Source organism: Nyctereutes procyonoides, unplaced genomic scaffold, assembly GCF_905146905.1.
Source record: "Nyctereutes procyonoides isolate TBG_1078 unplaced genomic scaffold, NYPRO_anot_genome, whole genome shotgun sequence".
In the NCBI taxonomy this organism is placed as follows: Eukaryota; Metazoa; Chordata; class Mammalia; order Carnivora; family Canidae; genus Nyctereutes; species Nyctereutes procyonoides.
The window spans coordinates 18,648,512-18,674,789 of NW_026575052.1; the positions used below are offsets into that span (position 1 = coordinate 18,648,512).

Here is a 26,278-nt window from a genome sequence, read left to right on the forward strand (position 1 = left end):
TCATTGTAATTCCCCTAAAAAGTCTAAATTCCACTCTTTGAAAAATTCCACTCCTTCTCATTTTTTTTCCTCCTATCGCCAAAAGTCAGGACTGGGAAGAACCTTAGCATTCAGTCCAAACCCCAAATTTTACAGATGAGGGAATGGAAGCTCAGAGAGGGCAAGCTAATTTCTCCAGATCACACAGCTACTCGGTGGCAAAACCAGACCCAAATTCAGTCTGTGAGATGTTGTAGTATTATTCAAAGTATCTGCTGCCCGTCCCAAGAGGTAGATTATACAACTACCTCTGGGGATAAATTTCACCATATGCTGTGGTACCCCTCCCCAGAGTATGCACCCCCTTTACTACTGAAGTCAGGAATGGCCATGTGGGTTGCTTTGCCTGTGTAACAGGGGAGAAATGGCACGTGTCACTTCTGATTGTCATGTCTGTCTGTCCTTTGCCACAAGACTGGTCATGTGCTAGGCAGAGGCTGCTCTGCCAGCCTGGGCCACAGAGTGAAGAGGATAAAAAGCATAGGCACAGCTGACCTATTATGGACATGTTACACAAATAGAAAAGACACCACTGAAATCTGGGCTGCTTGTTACCAACTATTTGAGTCCATACTGACCAATGCACAGGTTTTACAAGACTCAGGTTCCTAGCAGTATTAAATGGACTGAAGAACACACCTTTTAGAGTCAGCCTGCCTGTGTTTTTTTTTTTTTTTTTTTTTTTTTTTAGCCTGCCTGTGTTGAGACAGGCAGACTTGTGACATTGGTCAGGTTACTCTCTGAGCCTCAGTTTCTTCATCAGTAATATAACACTAGTACCTACCTCCCAGGGATATGGTGAGGACTAACTAAGCCTGTGTTTTGAGGACTACTGGTTAAATATTGGTTACTATTATTTAGCAAAGTTTCTCTCTGGGGACAGTTCAGTGACAGTAAGGTGTGGGGGGCTCACTAAGACTGTTTCATGTCATTACACATGAAAACAACAGCCATCCTTCCAGAAGTCACTCTCCACAGTGTTCAATGCTGACAATCATTGCTGTCCCTGCTACAGGCGGAAGGGAAGGGGCATGAGAAGCTGTTGCAAAGGGGTTAGGAGCAGGGATCCTGGGGTCAGCCTGGTTAGGGTTCAAATAATACCTCTGTTCCTCCTTCCTGTGTATCTGTATTTAGGTTATAACCTCACACTCTCATGCCACTCATTTGTGTGTGAGTTTGAAAGGATGGGGAGAAGTATGTGACCAAGACTAAGAAGGGGAGGTGGATAGGAGACACAAGTAGAAGCTTTGCTGGCCATTGCTGCCCTGTGCCAAATGTAGAGCTCAGCCTGGGGGCTGCGAGGTAAGTCCAGAGAACCTCACCAAAACATCACTGGAGACTTCAAACATAAGGGGAGAAAAAGAGTCAGACCATGGGTGTGCCCTTGGCACACACTGCATAAGAGTGCTTTGGATATTTTCTTTTCTTTTCTTTTCTTTTCTTTTCTTTTCTTTTCTTTTCTTTTCTTTTCTTTTCTTTCTTTCTTTTTCTTTTCTTTTCTTTCTTTTTTTCTTTTCTTTTCTTTTCTTTCTTTCTTTTCCCTTTTCCTTTCCTTTCCTTTTCTTTCAAATATTACCATGAATCAACAGCTTTCATTCCTAGGCTACTAGAAACATACTTTTCCTGCCTCTGACATAGCAAACCTTAAGTTTGAAAAAAAACTTTTATTTGGGAGATGCTGTGGGGGTTTATTACTGAGTCAATGTGGAAAGCAACGAGGGTCTGTGAAAGGAAATAGTAAAGAAAGTGGAAGAGCTTCAGTAAAATAATTGCAAGGCAACATTTCAGGATAGTTTAATTTCCTACTGCATTTTAATGACCAAAATAGAGGATATAAAAATGTCATTTATAGAGAAATGCCAACCTTGTGTTGTCCTTGTTATTCTAATATATCAAATGGAACATATAATATGATTTTTTAAATAAACTTTTTCACCAAACACTGTAATCAATCTTTCATGCTACAGATCTATGTAGTTACTGCTTGTCACACACTCAAAATAGATGTGAATAGGACCTCAACAGGAAGGAAATTCTGCTCTTTTCCCTTCTGATAACAAGGCAGGAAACCTTTTATAAATTTCATACTTGGGTATTTTCACATTATGTTTGATCAGATGTAACTGAGAATTACAATGTTTCCATTCTCAGGCACTGCAGTAGTATTGATGGGGACACATTGATGGGGCCCTTAGGGTTTTAGGAGGTGAGGGTCAGTTTTTTAATTCATTAGCTTTTTCTGCCTCAGTTTACCACCCAGAACCAATCCCAAGCCTGCCAGGTGAGGTCTGGAGGCATAAGTTGGGCGAGGCTGGAAAGCAACCTCTGTGTCGGGGTGGAAGGGCTGCCTGCAAATGGCAGGCCCTTCTCTGGCAGGCTCATCCAACTCATCTGAAGCATCCTTCTCCTCCTCTAAAATCAGTGGATGTGGCCCCCTCAGGGATCTTTACAGTCGGACTTTGTTTTCTGCTGCTAGTAACATTGCAAATGCAGAATCTGGCTTCTCAGCAAGGACTTCAGGCTTGTCAAACTCGACCACCTGAAAGTCAGAGAAAAAGACCTGAAATTGGCAGAAAATACCCACTCACTTAGAGTCCAAAGCATTGAAGCCTTTGGGGGAGGTTATACCAACAACTTCCAGCACCTTCCCATTTTCCATGACCAGGACGAGGTCGCAGTTGAGAACCGTGTTGAGGCGGTGGGCAATAGTCAACACCGTGCAGCCTTTGAAGGCATCTTTGATGGTGCTCTGAATGAGGGTATCGGTCTTGGAGTCCATGGAGGCAGTGGCTTCATCAAGGAGAATGATCTGTTGAGGAAGGTACATTGTAAAAGTCACACTAAGCAAAAACTGCACCTGAGGGAAACTCACAGTCTTAGCTCTACTTACTTGAAGAAGAAGAAGAAGAAGAGAGGAGGAAGGAAGGAGAGAGGAGGAGGAGGAGGAAGAGGAAGGAGGAGGAGGAGAAGTGTTGAAAAGTCATGAGCTAAGTGTCCATCTCTAGAGGTTAGAAAAATAACAGCAAAATAAAAGTCAATTCATAGCACCTCCATTATCTTTGGAAGGACTGGCCAAAAGAATAAAGTGATATATTTTTTACTTCTCTTTTTAAGTGGTTTATTCTAATCTTACAAGCTGGGAAGACGCTTTATCTACCATGCTAACATGAGTCAGCATGAACTATAATAATTTATATTTGTTTCCTATAGCTGCTACAACAAATCAGCACAAACTTAGAGGCTTAGAAACAACTAATTTAGTGTCTTGCAGTGCTGGAAGTCAAGAGTCCTAAAGTCAGGGTATTGCCAAGGCTACATTCTAGGGGGGAGCTGTTCCCTTGCCTGTTCTAGCTGCTTGGGGCTGTGTTCCTTGGCTCATGCTATGCTACTTCCATTGGTCACATCTCTTCTTCTGACTCTCCTGCCTCCCTCTTATACAGACCTCCCTGATTATACTAGGCCCACCCAGGTAACCCAGGAAAACCTCCCTAGCTCAAAATCCTTGACTTAATCACACCCACAAAGCCTCCTTCTCTCAGGTAAGGTGGTGTATTCACAGGTTCTGGCTATCAGGACATGGACATCTTCAGCAGGGGAGAGCATGATTCTACCTACCACGGTGCTAGTTTGCAAGTCAGAGGGCTTGAGCTCAGCTCTAACTCTGCTTGACCTTGGTTAAATTAACTTCCCCGAGATTCCATGTCCTCATCTGTAAAAGTGGGTTATACCTTCTTATGACCATGAAATGCAAAGACAGCACACAAACCACTTAGCAGTGTATAGTGCCTCAGCCAGCACAGAATGCATGCTGGTGCTGGCTCTCTCTCATGCCATTAGTAGGTCTACACAATACACACGGTGGGTTACACTTTGATCAGGGCTCAGAGAATGAGATTTCTTTTTTTTTTTTTTAAGATTTTATTTATTTATTCATGAGAAACACACAGAGAGAGGCAGAGACACAGGCAGGAGGTGAAGCCTGCGGGGAGCCTGATGCGGGACTCGATCCCAGGACCCCGGGATCATGCCCTGAGCTGAAGTCAGATGCTCAACCACTGAGCCACCCAGGCATCCTAAGAATGGGATTTCTAAAGTAACAGCAATACCTTCTTTGATCAGTAACCGAGGATGACTAAGTCCCTAAGAAAAATGAGGATAATAAATTTTACAATTCTCAAATCTTAGCATTCTGAAGGTCTTCTTTAACATCCTGGGTACTGTTTATCAGGCCTCAGAACTGTTGAAGGACAAGTCAAAAAAAGTCGAGAGGCAGATTTCTTATACTCAAACTACTCAGGACAGAGAGAATACCTAAGCACAGCTTCCCAGGGGGAGGCCCAGGGGAGGCAGGTGCTATTGCTATAAATGGCTGTTATTTTTCAATTTTTACCCCTTACAACTTTGTCTTAAAAGAAAGTGATCGGTTTTTAAATGGCTCAATTGTTCTCTCTTTGCTGAAAGACAAACACGTGGCTCTACCTCCTGGATTGAGTGGCGCTGCGGGAAATATCCAAAATTTGACCAATCCATTTTCCGTGCTGTTTCCTTACTTTTGAATTACGGAGAAGCGCTCGGGCCATACAAAGCAGCTGACGTTCCCCTACTGAGAAGTTTTCTCCATTTTCTGTGACTTCTGCCTGTAATTTTTCCGGGAGTTTCATTATCTATAAAACACAGAAAATGCCACATTTATGCTGATGATCTATAAAATTGTCCTGCATCGTCTATATTGATTGCCCTCTTCTCATGCATTCATCAGCTGGCTTTATTTTACTGAGGAAAAGAAAGTACAAAACAACAATCATTTCAACATCGCAAACAGGCACCAGGGAAAGACCAGGGAGTAGGCGGACATTAATAATTTAAAATCACAGTGTGATTCATAGAGCCTCATAGACACCTTGCCAAAAGAGGACAAATGGTGCACATATGGCTCTAGAGAAACACAAACGAAGTGTAAATGGCTTCCAGGGTCTTTACGTCCATGGACAAAATAGACATGGGATTGGAGAGTTTTCTAGTCATCAGAGAAAGGTAAGACAGTGTCTGATTTATGCAGTCATATTGGCATTGGGACATGCTCCCCTTCATACCAAGTCTTGGTGGGAAAAAATCCCCTCGTGCTGTAGAGGTGGCCGTGCTCACCTGCTGACCCCAGCTACAGCTCTTATAAGACAGGACCCCATCTCACAGAAATTTGCCATTCCTAGAGCATGTCATGCCCCCTCACCATCCTGTGGCTTCTCTGTTCCCATAAGCAAAGGGGACCATTGGCAGAGCAGTGAGATGGCCCATCTGCTCTAGAGTCAGATGCACTTGAGTTCAAGTCTCCATTCTGCTACTTACTAGCCTACACATGTTTTTTTTTTTTTTTTTCCCTGAGTCTTCATTTCTGCACCTCTAAGTTGGAGCAGAAGTCCCAACCTCAGGGAGCTGCAGTCAGGACAGGACCAAGTGAGATAATACACGCAGAGCTCTTGACTGGACCATTACAGAGGCCTAATACATATTACCTGTGGTTGCTTTTAACCACAAGAGTAAATAGGGATCACATTCTACTGAAATACGTGATGCCAACAAATAAGCCTGACCAAATGCTGGCCCAGTGCTTGTCCAATTCAAACCTGAGCCAGGTATTGGGTCCCTGGTGCTGAGAAACAGACTCATCCTGGACAGCCCCAGAGACCTACTGTGTCTCTCATGAATGTCCTCTCCAGAACCTGCCAGAGCATCTCATCTGAGTGGCTCTCAAAGGGATCCAGGTTGTATCTGCAATAAAGGAAAGAACAGGGAGCTGGATTTCTGAGGAAGGCAGATGAGGGGCGCATGTTTTCTGCAGCATGTGGAAGAGAGCAGGAGGTGGTTTGTGATGACCCCTGCACCTCCAAAAGCAGTGCCTAGCCCAGGAAAACCAACCTCAGGCCAAGGAAACAGGAACACCCAGCTCTCTGATGGGGCAGAAACCACCAAGGTGGGAGAGATAGCACTGAGCAAGGAACTCAGGAAGACCCATTTGGTCCTCACAGTGGCTATGTGTGGCAGAAAGCGTCTGACCCTCTGCGAATTCTTGGTGGAGGCGGAGGTGGTGGTGGGACTCACTCTGCCACTGCATTTGCTCTGCCTTCAGAAACAAGAGATATAGCTGCAACTCCCAGGCCTTTGTACAGAGTGGGTACCCCATTTGCAGGGTATGAGTCTAGTACACAGCCCACTACTTGATCTGGTGCTCAATGGGAGAAATACCCCTCTCATCAGAGAAGCAGCTGTTGCACTGGATTAAATGAGAAACTGGTTTTCTCCTTCCTTGACAGCAGATCTTGAGCCCTGTAGAAGTTGCAACCCTACTGCTCTTGTACTTGAACAACCTCTGTTCACTCCTCAGTGGGAATGATGCGCTTCCCCGTGGATGGCTACATACACAGGTAACCACTTACTTTATTTTACAAACTGGGTACTTTTGAGAGTGACCGTTGCTGAATATGATAGGATGCTGAGACACAGGCATAAACTGGGGCTTTCCAGGACCAACTGGGATATCTGTTCTCCCTACATGTAAACATCTCACTTATTGGTGATGTAGCTCCCAAGATACAGGAAATGTTTGGGGCCCTAGTCCTTAGCTCCTCCCAAGGCTTCACTCAGGGAACAGGTACTAGCAGTGCTCATGAGCACATCAGGATGCTGCTTCCCTCATTCCCACTGTGGACACTTCACAAAACTCCTGGCTGATCTGATTTTTACTATCCAAAAAATAGGAATGCACGACGATCAAAAACAGCTACCTTACTGTACCTACAAACAGGACAGGATCCTGGGGGATCACAGTCAGCTTGGTTCTGAGGTCTTCTAAACCAAGAGTGCAGATATCCACATCATCAATGAAGATTGTACCGCCGGCTGGCTCCACCAGACGAAATAAGGCCATTCCCAATGATGACTTTCCTGGGAACAATAAAAGCAAGAACAGCAAATCAAACATCAGTTTCCACTTCTATCATATCCAAGTATTTAATCAAGGGAATTTGTAATGCAGTGAAATGGCTCTGTGCAGATGACAGGGCAGACAGGAAGGCCTCACTCTGTGGGGGCAATCTGCTGCCCTGACACAGTTAACCTGCCCATCCCTGCAGAGGCTGTTAACACATGACTCATTCTCTGGGCCTCGTTTCACCAGAATGATTCTCATTTAATTAATTCAAAAACCAATGTGTGTTTGTTTCCAACTCCACACACCCATTCAACCTGAAATCCTAATTTACAGTAAAGAGATTTGAGGAGGAAAAAAACAGCCAATCCACCACACAGAGATGCCGCCCTCTGCTGTGGCTTAAGCACACCCGGTGGAAATGCAAAGAAAACAACGTGAAAGAAGCACAGTCAGAGCTGGTCCTCACCAGAACCTGTTCTTCCAACGATCCCAACTGTCTGCCCACTTTGAATGACTAAATTCAGCCCGTCAAGGACAAGGGGAGTGTTGTCTCTGTATCTCATCTGATAGTCTTTGAATGTTATCTTCCCACAGCTGGGCCAGTCGTGGGGACAAGTCTCCACTTTGAGGGGGTGACTGCATTCAGGAACACAGGTCTGGAAAGCAGAATGACCAATGACAGGTTAATAACCATTCTCTTTTCCATTCATTCAATTCAATCATTCATTCCCACAATTCTAGGTACTGGTGTTCATTGTGTGAGCTAGACCAATAAATTCAGTCAAGAACTTACATTCCAGTGGGGAATTCAGGTGATAAACAAGAAATTAAATCAGAAATGAAGTCAATAAAACAGAGTATTGTAAAGGAATATAGAATGTGTGTGGTGGAAATGGGTAGGCAGAGTAAAAGTAACTTAAGGGTTGAAGAAGGCATCTATGAGGATATGGCATACAAGCGGAGACCTAGAAGCTGAAAGGATTGGAAGAGTGGACAGCTAGTGCAAAGGCCCTGAGGCCTTGGTCACTTTGAGGAATAGAAAGAAAAGTCATGTAGCTGGAGCTTAGTGAATAGAGAGATGGATAACTATAAGGGACAGTTCCTACTGGGAATTGTGGGCCTGGGCAAATGTAAGGAGTGTGACCTTGAAGCTGTGTGAAAAATCCAGACCAAATCTTGAGATTTGCAGAATTTGATCAGATATGATTTCAATATCTGCAGGAGTCATCATGGTGTTAGAAGTAGGAAGAGGGCAAGAAGGCAGAATGTCAAGTTCAGAGGTCTTTAAAGTTACATGAAAAAGACATTTTAGTTTCCCAAGGATTCAAGACATGCAAAGTCTAAGTAAGGAGTAGAGAAACTTGGCTGTGTTATAAAACCAACACCTCCTCTGAAAGTGATGAGTCTCTGTTGGTGATGAGAAGGCCCGCATGTGCCTTGTAGGGTGGCTGACCAGCCCAAATCTGTGATAAGCAACCAACATTAGCTGAGAAAATAATCGTATTCCTAGACAGTGAATATTTTTAACCTCCAGGAAATCAAAAATTCATAACAAAAATATTTCAGAGAAGTATGAGGCACCTGGGTGGCTCAGTCTATTAAGTGTCTGACTCTTGATTTCAGCTCAGGTCATGATCTCAGGGCTGTGAGCTCAAGCCCCACATATATATATAAGAGAAGCTAAATTGTAAGAGTAGTATTTTCAGTTTAAGGAATCTGCATATCTGGTGTTTTAAGTATAATAATATTAGTAACATAAGGGCCTGTGATTCTAATTTAAATGTATAATTCAATAATTTATTTAAACATGATTTTAAGTTAAAAGTTTACTGTTCATCTACAGCATTGGGATGGTTATGCAAATATAAAGCTTGCTATATTTATCAGTGTAACTTATTAGATTTATATAATCTCTGGAAGGTTTATTTGTTAAATCAGATAATCAAGATACTTATAGTATTCAAGGAAATGCACTAAATTTTAAATTACAGTTTAAAATGTTTTAAAGAGTTTAATTAAATTTGTAAATGGGGCCAAATGCTACTCAGAGGCCCTTAAAAGTGATTGCTTAACTTGTCTAGACTTCTTTTCAAAGAATAGCAAGATTTATAAGATGAACATAAAAGCTTTTAAAGAAGGGGCATCTGGGGCATCTGACTAGTAGAGTTGATTGAGCGTCTAATTCTTGAGCGTCCAACTCTTAGTTTCAGCTCGGGTCATGACCTCAGGATTGTAAGATCATTGAGCCTTGCATAGGGCTTCTTGCTCAGCGGGGAGTCTGCTTGAGATTCTTTCTCTTCTTCTCTCTCTACTGCCCCTGTCCCATGCTCTCTTTCTTTCTAAAATAAATAAATAAATCTTAAAAAAAAAGATTTTAGAGAAGGGTTCAACTATTGTTTTTTCTCCAATTTACAATTTTAGACAATCAAATATTAATTTTTTAAATATTTAAAAAATATTTATTTATTCATGAGAGACACAGGCAGAGGGAGAAGCAGGCTCCCCACAGGAACCCTGATGCAGAACTCCATCCCAGACCCCATGATCATGCCCTGAGCCGAAGCCAGACACTTAACCTCTGAGCCACCCAGGTTTCCCAAATTTTAATTTTTAGAAACGAAAGTTAGCCACTCAGGATACAAAATCAATGCCCAGAAGTCAGTGGCATTTCTATACACTAACAATGAGACTGAAGAAAGAGAAATTAAGGAGTCAATCTCATTTACAATTGCACACAAAAAGAATAAGATACCTAGTAATAAACCTAACCAAAGAGGTAAAGGATCTATACCCTAAAAACTACAGAACACTTCTGAAAGAAATTGAGGAAGAGGCAAAGAGATGGAAAAATATTCCATACTCATGGATTGGAAGAATTAATATTGTGAAAATGTCAATGTTACCCAGAGCAATTTACACGTTTAATGCAATCCCTATCAAAATACCATGGACTTTCTTCAGAGAGTTGAAACAAATTATTTTAAGATTTGTGTGGAATCAGAAAAGACCCCGAATAGCCAGGGGAATATTGAAAAAGAAAACCATATCTGGGGGCATCACAATGCCAGATTTCAGGTTGTACTACAAAGCTGTGGTCATCAAGACAGTGTGGTACTGGCACAAAAACAGACACATAGATCAACGGAACAGAATAGAGAATCCAGAAGTGGACCCTGAACTTTATGGTCAACTAATATTCGACAAAGGAGGAAAGACGATCCACTGGAAGAAAGACAGTCTCTTCAATAAATGGTGCTGGGAAAATTGGACATCCACATGCAGAAGAATGAAACTAGACCACTCTCTTTCACCATACACAAAGATAAACTCAAAATGGATGAAAGATCTAAATGTGAGACAAGATTCCATCAAAATCCTAGAGGACAATACAGGCAACACCCTTTTTGAACTTGCCCACAGTAACTTCTTGCAAGATACATCCATGAAGGCAAGAGAAACAAAAGCAAAAATGGAACTATTGGGACTTCATCAAGATAGAGGCTTTTGCACAGCAAAAGATACAGTCAACAAAACTCAAAGACAACCTACAGGATGGGAGAAGATATTTGCAAATGACGTATCAGATAAAGGGCTAGTATCCAAGATCTATAAAGAACTTATTAAACTCAACACCTAAAAAAAAAAAAATAAACTCAACACCAAAGAAACAAACAATCCAATCATGAAATGGGAAAAAAACATGAACAGAAATCTCACAGAGGAAGACATATAGACATGGCCAACAAGCACATGAGAAAGTGCTCTGCATCACTTGCCATCAGGGAAATACAAATCAAAACCACAATGAGACACCACCTCACACCAGGGAGAATGGGCAGGAAACCACAAATGTTGGAGAGGATGTGGAGAAAGGGGAACCCTCCTGCACTGTTGGTGGGAATGTGAACTGGTGCAGCCACTCTGGAAAACTGTGTGGAGGTTCCTCAAAGAGTTAAAAATAGACCTGCCCTACGACCCAGCAATTGCACTGCTGGGGATTTACCCCAAAGATACAGATGCAATGAAACGCCGGGACACCTGCACCCTGATGTTTCTAGCAGCAATGTCCACAAGAGCCAAACTGTGGAAGGAGCCTCGGTGTCCATCGAAAGATGAATGGATAAAGAAGATGTGGTCTATGTATACAATGGAATATTCCTCAGCCATTAGAAACGACAAATACCCACCATTTGCTTCAACGTGGATGGAACTGGAGGGTATTATGCTGAGTGAAGTAAGTCAGTCGGAGAAGGACCAACATTATATGTTCTCATTCATTTGGGGAATATAAAAAATAGTGACAGGGAATAAAGGGGAAAGGAGAAAAGATGAGTGGGAAATATCAGAAAGGGAGACAGAACATGAGAGACTCCTAACTCTGGGAAATGAACTATGGGTGGTGGAAGGGGAGGTGGGCAGGGGATGGGGGGGACTTGGTGACAGGCACTGAGGGGGGCACTTGATCGGATGAGCACTGGATGTTATTCTATAGGTTGGCAAATTGAACACCAATAATACATAAATTTATAAAAAAATTAAAAAAAATAAAGTTAGCCACTCATTTCTCTTTTTGTGTTCAGAGACTGCCCTTGAGGAAAATTTTTTTTAAGTATCTCTTCCTCAACCTTAATAACTTTAGAGTAAGTATGGGTCTTAAGAAGAGGGTTGTGGTCCCATTTCTGTTTTTAAAAATATCCCTTTCTTGTGTCAAAAAATCAAATTCCGACATAAATTCTGCCAGAGTTAACTAGTCCTTCCTCTGTCATGCACTAAGTTCTTACCAAAATATACTCTCTGAGCAGCTCCACTGAGGTGAATTTGGCCTGGGTCTCTGTCCCTGTTCGCACACACACCTGGAGCAGTCCACTTAGCTAATTGTAGAGAAGCAAAAAGTTAGGTTAGAGTCCTTTCCCTCCTTGGGTTCCACTGTCCCACTTTCAGGGGCAGCTCTTGTGAATTAGCCACACAAAAAGTAGGCCTGCATTCCCAGCTAAGTGCCTACAAGTGAAGATCCTGGAGTGTTTTGCCTTTAAACATTTCTTCTGCATTTAGAAACAATGGTGATGAAAGTGATGAAAATTTCCCTGGCCCTCCAGATAGCAAGAACAATCCCACCACAGTATCACTTGATCACTTTTAGTTTGAGTGCCAGGGAGATGTTGTTGAGCTGGGATCTTCCATGGCCACACAAACTGCTGGTTATCCCCCTTGCTGCCATCTGGTGGGGTCTTGCACTTCTATGCCCTCCCTGTTTTACTCCACCCGCAGCCAAGCTGCAACTGAAATCCAATCACCACAGATCATCAGAGGTAGAAAAAAGCCATTTAAGCCCATCTGTTTGCTTCAGACATGAGAAAATCTAGGCTCAGAGTGGGGAATGTAGCTTCCTAAGGTCATCCACCTCAGGCTAAGATCCCCCAGAAGCCAACCCTGAAATCTGAGTATAAGCAGAAAGGTTGAATGGTGGTTCCCCCAAAAAGATATGTCTACATCCAAATCCCTGAGACCTGTTAATGTTATCTCATTTGAAAAAAAGGATCTTGGGATCCCTGGGTGGCGCAGCAGTTTGGCGCCTGTCTTTGGCCCGGGGCGCGATCCTGGAGACCCGGGATCGAATCCCACATCGGGCTCCCGGTGTATGGAGCCTGCTTCTCCCTCTGCCTGTGTCTCTGCCTCTCTCTCTCTCTCTGTCTCTCTCTGTGACTATCATAAGTAAAAAAGAAAAGAAAAAGAAAAAGAAAAAAAAAGAAAAAAAGGATCTTTGCAAGTGTAATTAAGGATCTTGAGATCATTCTGTGTTAACTGGGTGGACCCTAAATCCAATGGCAAGTGTCTTTATAAGAGAGAGAAGAGAAGACATTAAAGAGAAGAAGATGTGAAGGCAGAGGCAAAGATTGGAGTGATGCAGCTACAAGCCAAGGAATGCCCAGGAACGCATCAGAAGCTCAGAAGGACAAGGAATGGATTGTACCCTAGAGCATGCAGAGGGAACAAGGTCCTGCCTACACCCTGGGACTTCTGATCTCCAAAACTGTGACAGAATAAATTGCTCTGGAGTTTTAAGCCACTAGCTTATGGTCATTAGTTATGGCAGGCCTAGGAAATTAATCCAAGGGGTAGACCCCAAAAGTACCAGTAGAAGCTGGAAGAAGTGGGTCACAGAAGAGAAGGTAAGTCATGAGAGGTTCAGTTGTGGCCAACTGAATCTTGATCCCACTGGAGGCTTTGGGACACTGCATGGAACACATTTGAGTTGTCCTGAGGGAGCTGGGCTATATCTCCACTGACCCCCTTCTATCATTGCGGGGCCACTCCTGGCTGGAGGAGCTCCCCACACCTGTAGGCTGCCCTGGGCTTGAACTTCCCTGCTGTGGAAGGTCGGTGCACCAATAGCACCTGCCTCAGTTGCAAGGTGGGCTAGTGGGCTCAAGACCTGCAGGACCAGGTCTTCCTTCTCTAGGTAAGCAGCAACTGTGGGCCAGGCACTGTTGGAGGAGCTGGTTTTCCAGGGCTGAAATGTGATGAACAAAATGCCAGCTCTCACATGGCTTATGTTCTAGTAGGCTGGCAGGATAAGACATGGGTAATTTCAAATGGTGAGAATGCCAATAAAACAGGATGATGTGAAAGAGTGGCCAAGTTTGGGGGTGAGGTTGCCTTAGTTAGGGAAGTTAAGGAACTGTGTGAGTGGAGGCATTTACCATAAGAAGTCCAGCAGGCAAGTCAGGGTTTAGGTAGCTCTGAGTAGTAGCCAGTGGCCTTAACCGGAAGGAGGTAGTGTCACCCAAGCAGGTGAATGAGGGGAGGAGCAGTGTAGGTCCAGACTGTTTTCAGGGTTCCCTTGCTACTTCCCTGCTTAACACATGCCACTGGCTTTCCTTTTCTCTTAAAGCAATGACTCTTGACCTGAGGGATTATGTCCTTCAAGAGACATTTAGCAACGCCTAGGGATACTTTTGGTTGTCACAATCTTGGAGGAGGGAAGTTCTACCAGGATTTCCTGATTAGAGGTCAGAGAGGCTAAAATCCTATAACACATACGGTAGCCTCTCACAAAGAAGATCATCCAGCCCAAATGTCCATAGTGCTGCAGTTGAGAACCCTTTCTTAGAATATAAGTAACCCCCTGCCGTGGGTGACAATGCCCTGCATAGTCTATCCCTGCCAATGCTCCAGGCTTTATTTTCTACCAATCTGCTCAAGCTACACGACTTTCTGAGTTCCTCAAATGCACTGAGCTCTGCCTTCCCAAACCTTGCCTTGGCCCCTCAGCCTGAAGCATTCTGCCTTCCGACTTCTTTGGTTCTTTGTCATTCTTGTATTGGGCTGGAAGTCACCTCCTGGAAGAGGTCTCCTCTAGTCATAGGGTCTAATGGTGCTTCCCCACTGACAGTCACATTCCCTGTTTTATTACCTTCATAAAAATTAAACAATTTCCAAAGTCTTCTCATTTATTTACTTGTGCACTTATTTGTTCCATCCTATGGGACATCTCTTTTTATCCCATAAAGGGACCTGTCCAGCTTGTTCACTGCTGAATCCATAGCACCTAGCAGAGTTCCTGGCTCATGGTAGGTGCTCAGTGGCTATCTGGTCAATGAATAAATGAACACTGCCCTTGAGAAGGACCTATACATGTTTTGTTAAATCCAGGGGTATCAGCCCCTCGATGTCCTAGCCCTCCACAAGTTTAGAACTCTCCTGTCAGCATAGTGCTAGTGCTGGCCCAGTAAATGCTCATTCTCCTCCCTGATGTTATGAGATGTCACTTTACATTCACTTTCTGCTCTGTGGGACTTCACACCAATTTCTCATCCATCTAAGGGAGTCTCCTCTGTTGTCAAGGGAAGCGCCAACATTCAGATTCTGTGTCCTCCAAAGGGGGCTAATGTTCAACAAGCAGCTAGAGAAGTGTTCCCCTAGATCTCAGTGTATGCAAATTCTCTAGCCTTATAGGAATGTTTGAAAACAATTTCATGGAAAGCTGGTGATATCCCCCAAAAGCATAACCTCACTTGAAGAAAGTTGTTTCACTTGGACCAAGTAAGGGAATCTATTCAACATCATCTGCTTTATATTTTACTAGACAACAACAAATAAAAATATGAGGGAAACTGGCTACCCAAGAAAAATTCATTTTTTCCCACTTAAGATAAAGACCTGAGAATATATTTTTGTTACCTTCCCAAAATGCCATTAAAATGATATCAGAGAGATTTTCAAAAAGGAATAAACCTTTAGGGGGTAGGGGGTAGGGAAAAGATATCAATGAATGAAAGTGTCACAGATTTCTGGAAGATGGAAAAGGGGGGAAAAAAGCCTTTTGATAGAATGGAGGCAGAATGTGCTGCAGGGGCTTACAGAGCCTTCTATCTAACAGAACTCAGGCAGGCTCCAGATGTGAGAAGGAGCCACAGAGAGATTGATTTGACTGGTAGTCTTTCTGTAGACCCATCTATTCCCCTCCCCCTCATCTTTCTCCCAACCAGAGGTAACTGGACACTTTATCCTGGACAACACATACACACACACATACACATATACACACACATCAAGATTCATACTCAGATGGATACCAGACCCAGGTCACCTGGGTTCAAAGCCTAGCTCTCACACATGACAGGTGTGTGATGTTGGAAAACTCTTTCTGAGCCTCAGTCTTCTCATCTATAAAATGAGCACTATGGCTGTACCTATCTCATAGGGTTGTTATGGGAATAAATGAGTTAATTTACATACAAGATTTACAACAGTGCCCAAAATGGCATGTGTTTCCTGATCATCATTATTCTCTACTACTATTATGCCTATCACTATTATTTTTCAGAAGAAAAACACCAAAGCAACCAAAATGAAAAGTCAGTATTATTTGTCATGGATATCATGGTTGCCTCTCCAGCATTCTTTTCCTGTTCTCTATTGTGGACAGCTGTGTGACTTGGGGGTAGGATGGGGCGTGATTCCATTCTTTGATTTAATCCAATCATTCCAATTCTAACCAGGCACTAACTAATTCTGGGATGCCCAGATTAAGCTAGTTAAGAGTAAGGCTCAGAGCTTTTGCTCAGTGGCTAGGGTAGGAAAAGCTTTCTTCCTCCTTCTTTCCTGTTACAGCCCTCAGACCGCCAGTCACCATTATACAATCAGGAAGAAAGTCATCACAGAATAAAGCCAGAGGCTATGATCCAACTGCTCCTGAAGCCCACACAACCACCAGGCCTTTTAACAATGTGAGCCAGTAAGTTCTTTATTCTTTGAACCCATTTGAGTTGGATCTTCTCTTACATCCATCCTTCCTGATATACCACCTACCCTATCCCAGAGCCTCCAGACCAAGCCTAACCTTATACTAGGTTTACCTGGATGATGTAAGACAAAGACAAGCCTTTGGATGAAGCGCTAATTGAAGAGAAGCTCAGGGTCACCAACAAGGCCACAATGAAGGTAACAATGTTCATGAGGACATCCATTCTTAGAGCAAACCACCTGAGAGCACAGTTAAAGTATAGGAGGTGGCTGGAGTTTTCATCATTTAGCATCTTAAACCTAAAGTTAAAACATCAGACAAAATAGGAGATCAGGTGTACTTCCATAGACTTAGGATTGGGGCTACTGAAAAATTAAGGCAAGGGGAATTTTTAATCAAGGGCTAATGCACTCTTACATAGGAATCTATTACAAAGTTGAACAAATAGCCATACTCCAAAATCTGCTGCCTCAAAACATGTGTCTTTGATTTGCACATATTTTGAGAAATCCCATGTGGCAGTATAGTATTGTGCTGAGTGGGTTCTTTCTCTCTTTCTCAGAACTGGCAACTAGAACTCGTAGCTGAGAACAGAAGGTGCTCCGTATATCATGCTCTACCATCGAAGGATCCCTATTTTGGAGTCAGCCACTTGCCTCAAAGGTCTTGTAGAATTGGTAGTTGGCCCCCTCAATCTATAAAAAGGGTGAAGGCTGGTTGTGGAGGAGGTTGCCTTTAGGGAGAACCAATGTTTGTGATGGTAAGAGAAGGGAAAGGAAGGTGCTTGGTTCCCCCTCCAAATCAGAGAAAGATTCAAGGCAATTTATTATAAAATTGGGGGTCTCCTCAAGAAGAAAAGGCTGACATCTCATACCCCTGCTGTGAATTCACTGAGCCAAAGAGAAGGGCACAGGGCAGAGGGACAGAGCAACGACATCACTAAAGATGAGGGAAAGACCCACCCCTGGAGTTGCTCATTCCCCAGATGTGTAGAAGGCAGATCCTGCCCATTCCTGCTGTTGCTACAATTGAGAGTATTTTTGGTGCTGCATTCTTAATTTAGTGTTCTTTGATGTGAGGCAAAGAGGCCCCATATCAAGGAAATACAGTATGAAGCTGCCCAGGAAGAGCACTCTGGAAGACCCAGGCAGGTCCTGACCATCAGCAATGCCCAGCAGAGCTGCAAGGGATTTGATCCTATTGGAGTCTCCACCTTGCCACATGACATGGACACAATTTTCTGCAATAGCAGAAATGAGCAGCAGGAAGGGGAGAATGGCCCAAGGATGTGTCCTCCCTGACTCTATTCCCCTGCACCAGTCTTGAGGAACCAAGCTTAGAGAAAAGGGAAAGGATGTTTAAATGAACAGACCAGGGGCTTCCCAGGGGCACACCTGCCCCTCATCCTGCACCACACACACACACACACACACACACATACTACAGTGTTACTACTCCAAGCCTCTGGATATGTTAGGGAGGGAATATAGTGGACCCTTGGATAACACAGGTTTGAACTGCATGGGTCCACCTATACATGATTTTTTTCAATAAATATTTTATAGTACTATAAGTGTATTTTCTCTTCCTTACCATTTTCTTAATAACACTTTATTTTCTCTAGCTTACTTTATTGTAAGAATATAGTATATATTACATATAACATGAAATATGTGTTAATTGACTGCTTATGTTATTGGTAAGGCTTCCAGCCAATAGTAGGTTACTAGTAACCTACTAGTAACTTTGGGGGGAGCCTAAAGTTATATGCAGATTTTCAACTGTGCGGAGGGCAGCTGATACCACCAAACCTGCATAGTTCAAGGGTCAACTGTACATTCAAGATTGAAATTTTTAACTGGGCCAAACTAACAATTAACCACAAGAGATATCAAATTCAACTACCATTGAAGTTTCCCTTGACCTATTGGGAAAGGGGTTTCATCAAAACAATTGGTAGAAATCATTGGGAAAAAATGAAAACCTTTCAATGTTTAAACCCCAAAAGATTTAAGATTCTTCCACTGGTTCAGTCAAGACCATCCTCAGGCATTGCTGCTCCATCCAGGTCCAAAACTCAAAAGACTCTGCCTGGAAGTACCTCTGACCAGCTATGCGACAGCCTGCAACACCCCCCCTCCTCTATTTCCACTCTATTTTCCCCAGAGCTTAGTCAAAATATTCTTCCAAACACCATGGTGCTTCTGTCCTATAGCCATAAAGCTTACAAATCCAGTTTACAGTTTAAGTGACTTAGAAGTCATAGGTGGTCTTATCTGTGTGGTTGGTTAGACTGCACAGGAACAAAAGAAACAGAAGGCCAGGATTGAATAGGAATTTGACCTCAAGTCACTATTTAATGCTATGGCATTTCCGTCTGGTGACAAAAGCAATACATGTCAGAAGCCTACACCCTCTGGAAAGTCCAGACAAGAAAGAAAGTATTAAAAGGGACCCCATCAATCATGTAGGACTCAACTGTCCTATAGGATTCCCTTGGAAACCTTGAACGATAATTTGCTGGAAGACAATGCTTGTATCTGTTTTGTTTGTAATGAGTAAGTCCATGAATGACTCCATGGACACTGGAAGGGTCCATGTGTGATGCAGGACTCTTGACAGATGACATTCAAGTTAAACTAGGAATAGCATAGCCACTGATTGAACTAAAACCAAGCTGAATGCCAAGTCTACACCAAGATCCTGAGTGGCAAAATGTAGGGAGAGAGAGAATTAGACTCAAACTTGAAGTGTGTGTTAGGTTTTTAAGGCAGAAAAATATGGGAGAAAAACTAAACAAAACAAAATGGAACACCTATGTGGCAGATTCACTGCTATAGATTCACCAAACTGCATTTTCTTTTCCTCCTATGCACAGCTGGACTACATTTCCCAGACTCCCTTGCACCAGCCTGTGTGAATGAAGTCTGGCCAATGAATGTGCAGAAATGATGAGTATCCTCATTGGAGTTAACCCATAAAAATTTCCCAAGCAGTCCTGCACCCATTCCTCACCTTATCTTCCAGTTAGACACAGAGGATTCTGGAAAAAATCCCCAAGGCCCTCAGGCTGGAAAAGCCCCAGGTAGAACAACAGTCCTTTCCCCTGCCCTATGAACTCTCATTACAAAATGGACTTGAGGAAGAATAAACCCATATTGTATTAAGCCCCTAAAATTTGGAAGTCTTTGCTACCACAATGAGCCTATATGGTTGATATAATTCCTTCTGTATTTTAGAAGTTTGGAGCTAAAAACTCCAGAGAAATTTACTTATCTATTCTTCACATTTTAAAACGAAGGAAAGTGCTGTATTCATCAAGTAAAACAATATGGTCTTTAAAATTTGTTTTTATGAGAAATATAACATTTAAAAATGTTATTTAACAATAAAATGAGACAAACATGATTATGAATACTTAAGAAATAGGAGAAAAGAAAAGAGTAGAAGGAAATAAATGAATATATTAATAAGATTTAGGTTGGGGACCTGTGGGTGATTGTTTTTTCCTTCTTTTTTCTGCTTTCTCTTACTTTCCTGAATTGGAAACATTTAACTTCTAGTGCAAAAGATAAAACACATAAATTCACATATTGAGGTTGTCATTGAATGAGCGCACCACTTTTGGGGCCCCAGATACTAGGAAGAAAGGCCTAGTGCCTTAGACTGCTCTTCTTGACTCTGCCAGCAATTCACCTACAGTAAGTCCCCAGCATCCCAGACTTCCCTTCTCAGAGCCAGAGTAGTCATCTATTCCTGTGACCTCCCATCCAGGGTGAAGCATGAAGTAGGGAGCCCTGGAGTGGGCCCCGTGCTGGACTCACTTGCTAATGCAGTCCTCCTTCTTGTCATAGGCATGGATGATGCCCAGGCCCTGCATGGAGGAAGTGATGTGGGAGAACCAGGGAGACCGGCTGATGTTCTCTACCTTCTTGAGCTCCTGGACTCCTCTGTGGAAAATGCTGTGGAGAAATCAAGAAGGTCACAAAGTCGGGTCTCTGAGGGCTCACTCTTAGCACACACGGGTCTGACTATGCACTCAAGACAAAGTTTAAGTCAGATGGGTGTCATCTAACTAGGGAAAAGGAGTTGGCCCACCACTCTTCTCTAGGACAGGCCAGTTGTGGAACAGATGGGGTCTCAGAAATGTGTTTCAGGCATGAATAGACGTTTTTCCAAAGAAGACATACAGATGGCTTCTTGATACATGGAAACATGTTCGACATCACTCATCATCAGGGAAGTACAAAGCAAAACCATGATGAGATACCACTTCACACCTGTCAGAATGGCTAAAATTAACAACACAGGAAACAACAGATGTTGGCAAGGATGCAGAGAAAGGAGAACCCTCCTACACTGTTGGTGGGAATGCAAACTTGTGCCCCCCCCCCCCCGGAAAACAGTATGGAGGCTCCTCAAAAAGTTGTAAGTAGAACTACCCAGTAATTGCACTACTAGGTATTTACCCAAAGAATACAAAAATATTGAAAAGAAATGTGCACCATGATGTTTATAGGAGCATTATCAACAATAGCTGAATTATGGAAAGAGCCTAAATGTTGACTGATGAATGGATAAAGAAGATGTGATATATATATATATATATATATATATATATATATATATATATATGATGGAATATTACTCAGCCATCAAAAAAATGAAATCTTGCCATTTGCAATGACATGGATGGAGCTAGAGTGTATTATTCTAGGTGAAGTAAGTCAGAGAAAGACAAATACCATATGATTTCACTTGCATGTGGAATTTAAGAAACAAAACAGATGAACACAAGGGGAAAATAAAAGAGAGAGGAAGCAAGCCATAAAACAGACTCTTAACTATAGAGAACAAACTGAGGGTGGCTAGAGGGGAGGTAGGGGATTAAATGGGTAATGTCTATTAAGGAGGGCACTTGTGATGAGCACTGGGTGTTACAGGTGAATGATGAATCACTAAATTCTACACCTAAAATTCTACATCTAATTTTATGCTTTATGTTAACTAACTGAAATTTAAATAAAAACCTGAAACAACGGGATCCCTGGGTGGCTCAGCGGTTTAGCGCCTGCCTTTGGCCCAGGGCATGATCCTGGAGTCCCGGGATCGAGCTCCCTGCATGGAGCCTGCTTCTCCCTCTGCCTATGTCTCTGCCTCTCTCTCTCTCTCTCTCTCTCTCTCTCTCTCTCTCTCTCTCTGTGTGTGTGTGTGTGTGTGTGTCTTTCACAAATAAATATATAAAAATATTTTTTAAAATAAAATAAATAAATAAAAACCTAAAACTACAAAACTACCACAAAAAAAAAAAAAATCAGGAAGGAGCCTCAGAAATGTGTGCCATTCCTTGCTGTGGTTTCAGTTTTGAATGCTTCTTGTAGCATGAATGTCTTGCTGCAGGAGATGTGATTCCAGTCTTTAAAGACCAGAAATTTTCATACAATGCAGTTCCTAATAGAAGCCAACCACTTTTTGGGAACCAACTAAAGGAAAAGTGATCGGTTCCAACTCTGGAGGAAAAACTGGTGTTTCAACTGCCAATGCATGGTCTTCTAAAGGCATTTTCAAAGGTAATTTTGAATCATAGCCTCAGGAGCTGACTTTAGAACCAAACCCCTCCACAGGATGCAACTCCCCTGGGTGTTGAAGCTCCAGGACCCTGCTGAGAGCCAGACTACTGCCCTCAGGCGTGCACATTGGCAGGCTGGCCCATGACAGCAAATCTAATCTGCCCTCCAGACTCTCAGCTAAAACTCACCCGGGGGAGAGGAAAGAAAACCTCATTAGCTTAGAGCTCAAGTGAGTTAGTTGGAAATATTTAGGTTGATTCAGTTATAGCCAGCCACGGTCTGGCCTGTCTTTGTAGCAAGAAGTAGGGATGCAGAGCAGAGAAAAACCTTTTAATAAGTAAATCAACAGCATAAAGTGGAGAACAGACAGGAACAATAGTTGGTCAAACACAGGGATTACAAAAAATGAACACCAAGCCAAAGAGTCCATTTTAAGAAGTGGTATGCAAGATATGCTATATCTTTGCAAAGAACTTGCAGAAAGTATTTTATTGGATCACCACAGTAAACCTTTGAGGCTGGACAATGAGGCCATGTGACGACCTTTCTTGGAGCCAGCAGGGAAATAGTGGGAGACCAAAGAGAGAGCCCGGGGCATTGATGCTAGTTCCCACCATCACATGAGCTCCTGTGTGGAAGTCAAGGATGCAGAGTCCATCCGTCTAGCCCCAGTGCATCCCAGACCCTCCCTTCCCTTCCCACTGTTTATTGGCACCATCTGAGGACTTGACCCACAGATTTGAAACATCCAAAAGTAAGCCTACAATCTTGATTACCCAAATTGTTTCCCCTCCCATAACACCTGCATCACTCCCCTTCTTGGACTCATCCTTCGCCTCTCCCATCCCCCAACCCTAAAGACCATCTCAGAAGTGGCTCCCAAATCCACCCCTCTTTTCTGTCCCCTACTACTGCCACCTGTCTCATCTCTCATTCAGACTCTACGCTTTAAGTCTCTCATCCCATAGCCCTGGTCCTGATCTTTCTGTAGCTCCATCCATCCTCCACATTGTGACCAAAGTGTTATTTCTAAAACTCAGCTCTGAGTGTGGTGTCCCTGGATGAAAACAAACTTGCTTACAGATGGAGGCAGGTCCAAGATTTGGGGCTGAATCCTTTACAATTGGGGGACCCTCTTTGAGACCCTCGGTGTCCAGCCCAAATTTGGCACATCTAGGAGCATAATAAACATATTGTTGAGTTTTATGAAAACTCAAAGTTTCTATAACGTTGTATAGTTGACCCTTGAACAATACAAAGGTTAGGGACACTGATTCCCCATACAGTTGGAAATCCACGTATAACTTTTGACTGCCCAAAAATCGAACTACCAATAGCCTACTGTTGATTGGAAACCTTACCAATAACAAATAGTCAGCTAACGTATATTTATGTTATATGTATTATATACTATATTCTTTTTTTTTTAATTTTTTTTAATTTTTATTTATTTATGATAGTCACAGAGAGAGAGAGAGAGGCAGAGACACAGGCAGAGGGAGAAGCAGGCTCCATGCACCGGGAGCCTGACATGGGATTCGATCCCGGGTCTCCAGGATCATGCCCTGGGCCAAAGGCGGGCGCCAAACCGCTGCGCCACCCAGGGATCCCTATATACTATATTCTTATAATAAAGTAAGATAGAGAAAAGAAAGCATCATTTAAAAATCATAAGGAAGAGAAAATACATTTATAGTATGGTACTGTAGATATATATATATATATATATATATATATATATATATATATAAAAGAATCCACATATAAATGGACCTTTGCAGTTCAAACCTATGCTGTTCAAGGGTCAGCTGTATTCTGCTACTAGTTTATAAGCCACTTACAGCCCAACAGTCTCATTTGATACTCACAAGGACTCCCTGGCATAGATGAGGTGTATGTTTTAATGATTGCCTTTAGAGATGAGGAAACAGGCTTCCAGTATTTCTCTGGCTTCCCCAAGGACCTCCAGGTGGTTTTGCAGTAAAGTTGGAGCTCTGGTGCAAATTTCTCTGATTTCCAACCCTTTGGCCTTATGCAATGGCCACCACACTGCCTGCTGAGAACCCCAGTTCACCCCAAGATTGGGCTGGGGTCAGTCCCACCTCCTGCTTCCCTCCAAGGTGGATGAGGAAGTGGGAAAGCTGCACAGCCTCAGCATGCCTCCCCAGTGCCTAGCTGCCTGAGGCCTTTCCCTAGCCATACCAGCAGTTAGAGTGGGAGCCAGTTCCCAAAGCTTCGAGGGACTAAGGACTGGTCTCTCTCTGCTTCTGACAGCAGGATGGCAGAGAGAGCTCCAAGGCTGAGAATATTACAGCAGAGAGGCAGCAACCATGGTGACTAGTTTCCCCACCTAGGACCACTGACTTAAACTTCCAATCATGCACACCTCTCAGGGTTACTCTGAGGCTAAAATGCAAAACCCCAAGTGTAGCACCTGGCATTTTGTCAGTAGTAAAAATCAATATGCTCCCCCATTCAGAGGAGATAGCAAGGATTTAGCATCACCTGATACTACTGGGTCATAGTGCAGAGTTAACCAAATACATAAAGGTTTCATGTGCTCCTTTTTAAACAGTGCATCAACCTACCGTAAAAGAATGAAGAAGCCGACAGCAAGGCCGGCCAGGACTAAAAGGACAGCAGGGAACACAGCAGCCAAAATCACAAGAATAAACAGCACCATAAAAAATTGCTGCAGAAAGTTCTCCGCGTGAAATGGCAGCCTCACATCCAGCTCGTCCATGTCCTTGGAAAAACGGTTCATTAGTCTGCCAGTGGGCATCCTGTCAAAGAAGCTCATTGGGCTCCTTAGGATCTGTGGATAAAATCCGAGAGTCCGCGTCAAGGTGCGTATTTAGGAAACACTGAACCACTCTGCAGGGGCTGGGATACTTTGAGCGGCTCGAGCATTTTTCCAGGGTCCAACACAGCATCCCAGGCTATCCTGGGGAAGTGAGGATGCTGCTCATTCTTGTGGCTCCCATGAATGAGAGTGAGCATGGAGAGCTTCAGCCTCTGTGTGGAGTCCCAGGGAGAGCCCTGCAGGTCAGGCCTCCTTCCACACTTGGGATGCAGCCTGAGATGCTTTGGGAGGAGGGGGTATTTTGTGCCCTGGGGCAATAAAAACCATCTGTCTACCTAGTGTGAACCACATCTGTGCACTCTGGCCAGAGCCCTGGCAATAAAATAAATCACAAAATAAATCAATTCTGCCTACCGCAGCAGTGGAATGAGAAAATGGCCAGAAGCACCTCTTGGGGGCCTTGGCATACCCAAGGCTCTTTGGAGCTGGAGATGGCCTATGGGCCTGTACATGTCTACTCCCGGGCAGTGTCCTCAGGGAAACCTTCCTGAACACCTTCACTCCATCCCCAGTCTAGCCTGAGAGCCCATGACCCATCCCCACAGTCCCTGGAGTTTGCCTTCACTGTTAGTAGTAGATATCAGGAGGCTTCTCAGACTCAAGAGTAAGCTCCTTGAGCATTGTGTCTATGCCCAGAGCCCAGCACAGTGCCTGATGTATCCTAGGGGCTTGGGAAATGCTATTGGCTAAATGACTGGAATTGCATGCAGCTCCTGGGAGCAGTACCTTGTCAAACACGTGGTCATGTAAGGAGGAGGATGCCATCAATGTGGTCTTGGTGAAGGTGAAACCTTTGATGACACTAAATGTCAGCACAGACACCATGCTCCCTGCGTACACCCACTGGTACACATGCTGCCCGGTGTCTGCCAGCACTGCGCCAATCTCACATGCACTCTTGTTGCCCTGAGGCCCACAGGTCATCTTTGGAGAAAAATAAGAAAAGCACTAAGAATTGGTAAACGATCAGGAACGTGAGAATTTGCCAGAGGACCTTTCCAGGGAGAAGAAACTAAAAAGAGGTGTAAAATTGAAAAAAAAAAATGAAGCAGGTAGCCAAATCAGGTCACTTCCATTGGAGGACCTCTGAGCTTTGCATGGGTCCTCCTGCTGGGCTGCCTGTCTCCAAGGGCATCTGACTTACAAGACTCGGCACAGTCAGCGGGCAAGTAAAGCAGACAAGGTGGCCAGGGCACAGGGTGGCCAGATAGCTTCTGTCTCAGAAGCAAACTATGTCTTAGGAGATAAGAGGTGATGTTGGGCCAGGAAGATTATAGAAGCACAGGAAATCCAGATTCCATGAGGCTGGCTCAACAGCCATCGGGCAGCCCATACAGAACAGGATATCAGGAACCTCCCTAGCAGAAGTCACCAGGCCTTCGGGGAGGTATAGGGGGCCTCTCTGTAGGATGGGCCAGCCCCACAGTCCCCTCTTTTTTCCTTTTCTCAAGGAGTATCATGGACAGCACTGGTCTACTGCCCTGAAGTCCCTGGTAGGGAGAAGGGAGCCTGGTGAACCACAGGGCTCCCTCCTGCTTCATCCTGCTGTGGAGAGAACACACATTTTCAGGGGAGAGGCCATCCCCTCCTCTTGAGAAATTGGCAGCTTCATCTTTCTCTGAGGCATGTGC

General features: G+C 43.6%; 1 protein-coding gene across 4 annotated transcripts in view; it reads right to left on the reverse strand.

Moving 5' to 3' along the window:
- Positions 1-2,485: 2,485 nt before the first annotated feature.
- The window catches only part of ABCC12 (ATP binding cassette subfamily C member 12), a 63,223-nt gene continuing 39,430 nt past the window's right edge, over positions 2,486-26,278 (reverse strand). For 2 of the 4 annotated variants that reach the window (XM_055332437.1, XM_055332433.1), the window contains 11 exons: positions 25,374-25,571; positions 24,373-24,599; positions 20,039-20,176; positions 16,327-16,513; positions 11,749-11,838; positions 7,434-7,623; positions 6,822-6,981; positions 5,730-5,808; positions 4,590-4,703; positions 2,684-2,848; positions 2,486-2,578 (listed from right to left, as the gene is read on the reverse strand). In XM_055332437.1, the coding sequence (XP_055188412.1) occupies positions 2,486-2,578; positions 2,684-2,848; positions 4,590-4,703; positions 5,730-5,808; positions 6,822-6,981; positions 7,434-7,623; positions 11,749-11,838; positions 16,327-16,513; positions 20,039-20,176; positions 24,373-24,599; positions 25,374-25,571 (1,641 nt within the window). The remainder of the gene's footprint in view (positions 2,579-2,683; positions 2,849-4,589; positions 4,704-5,729; positions 5,809-6,821; positions 6,982-7,433; positions 7,624-11,748; positions 11,839-16,326; positions 16,514-20,038; positions 20,177-24,372; positions 24,600-25,373; positions 25,572-26,278) is intronic. The other 2 variants (XM_055332436.1, XM_055332434.1) reach the window with 1 other exon arrangement.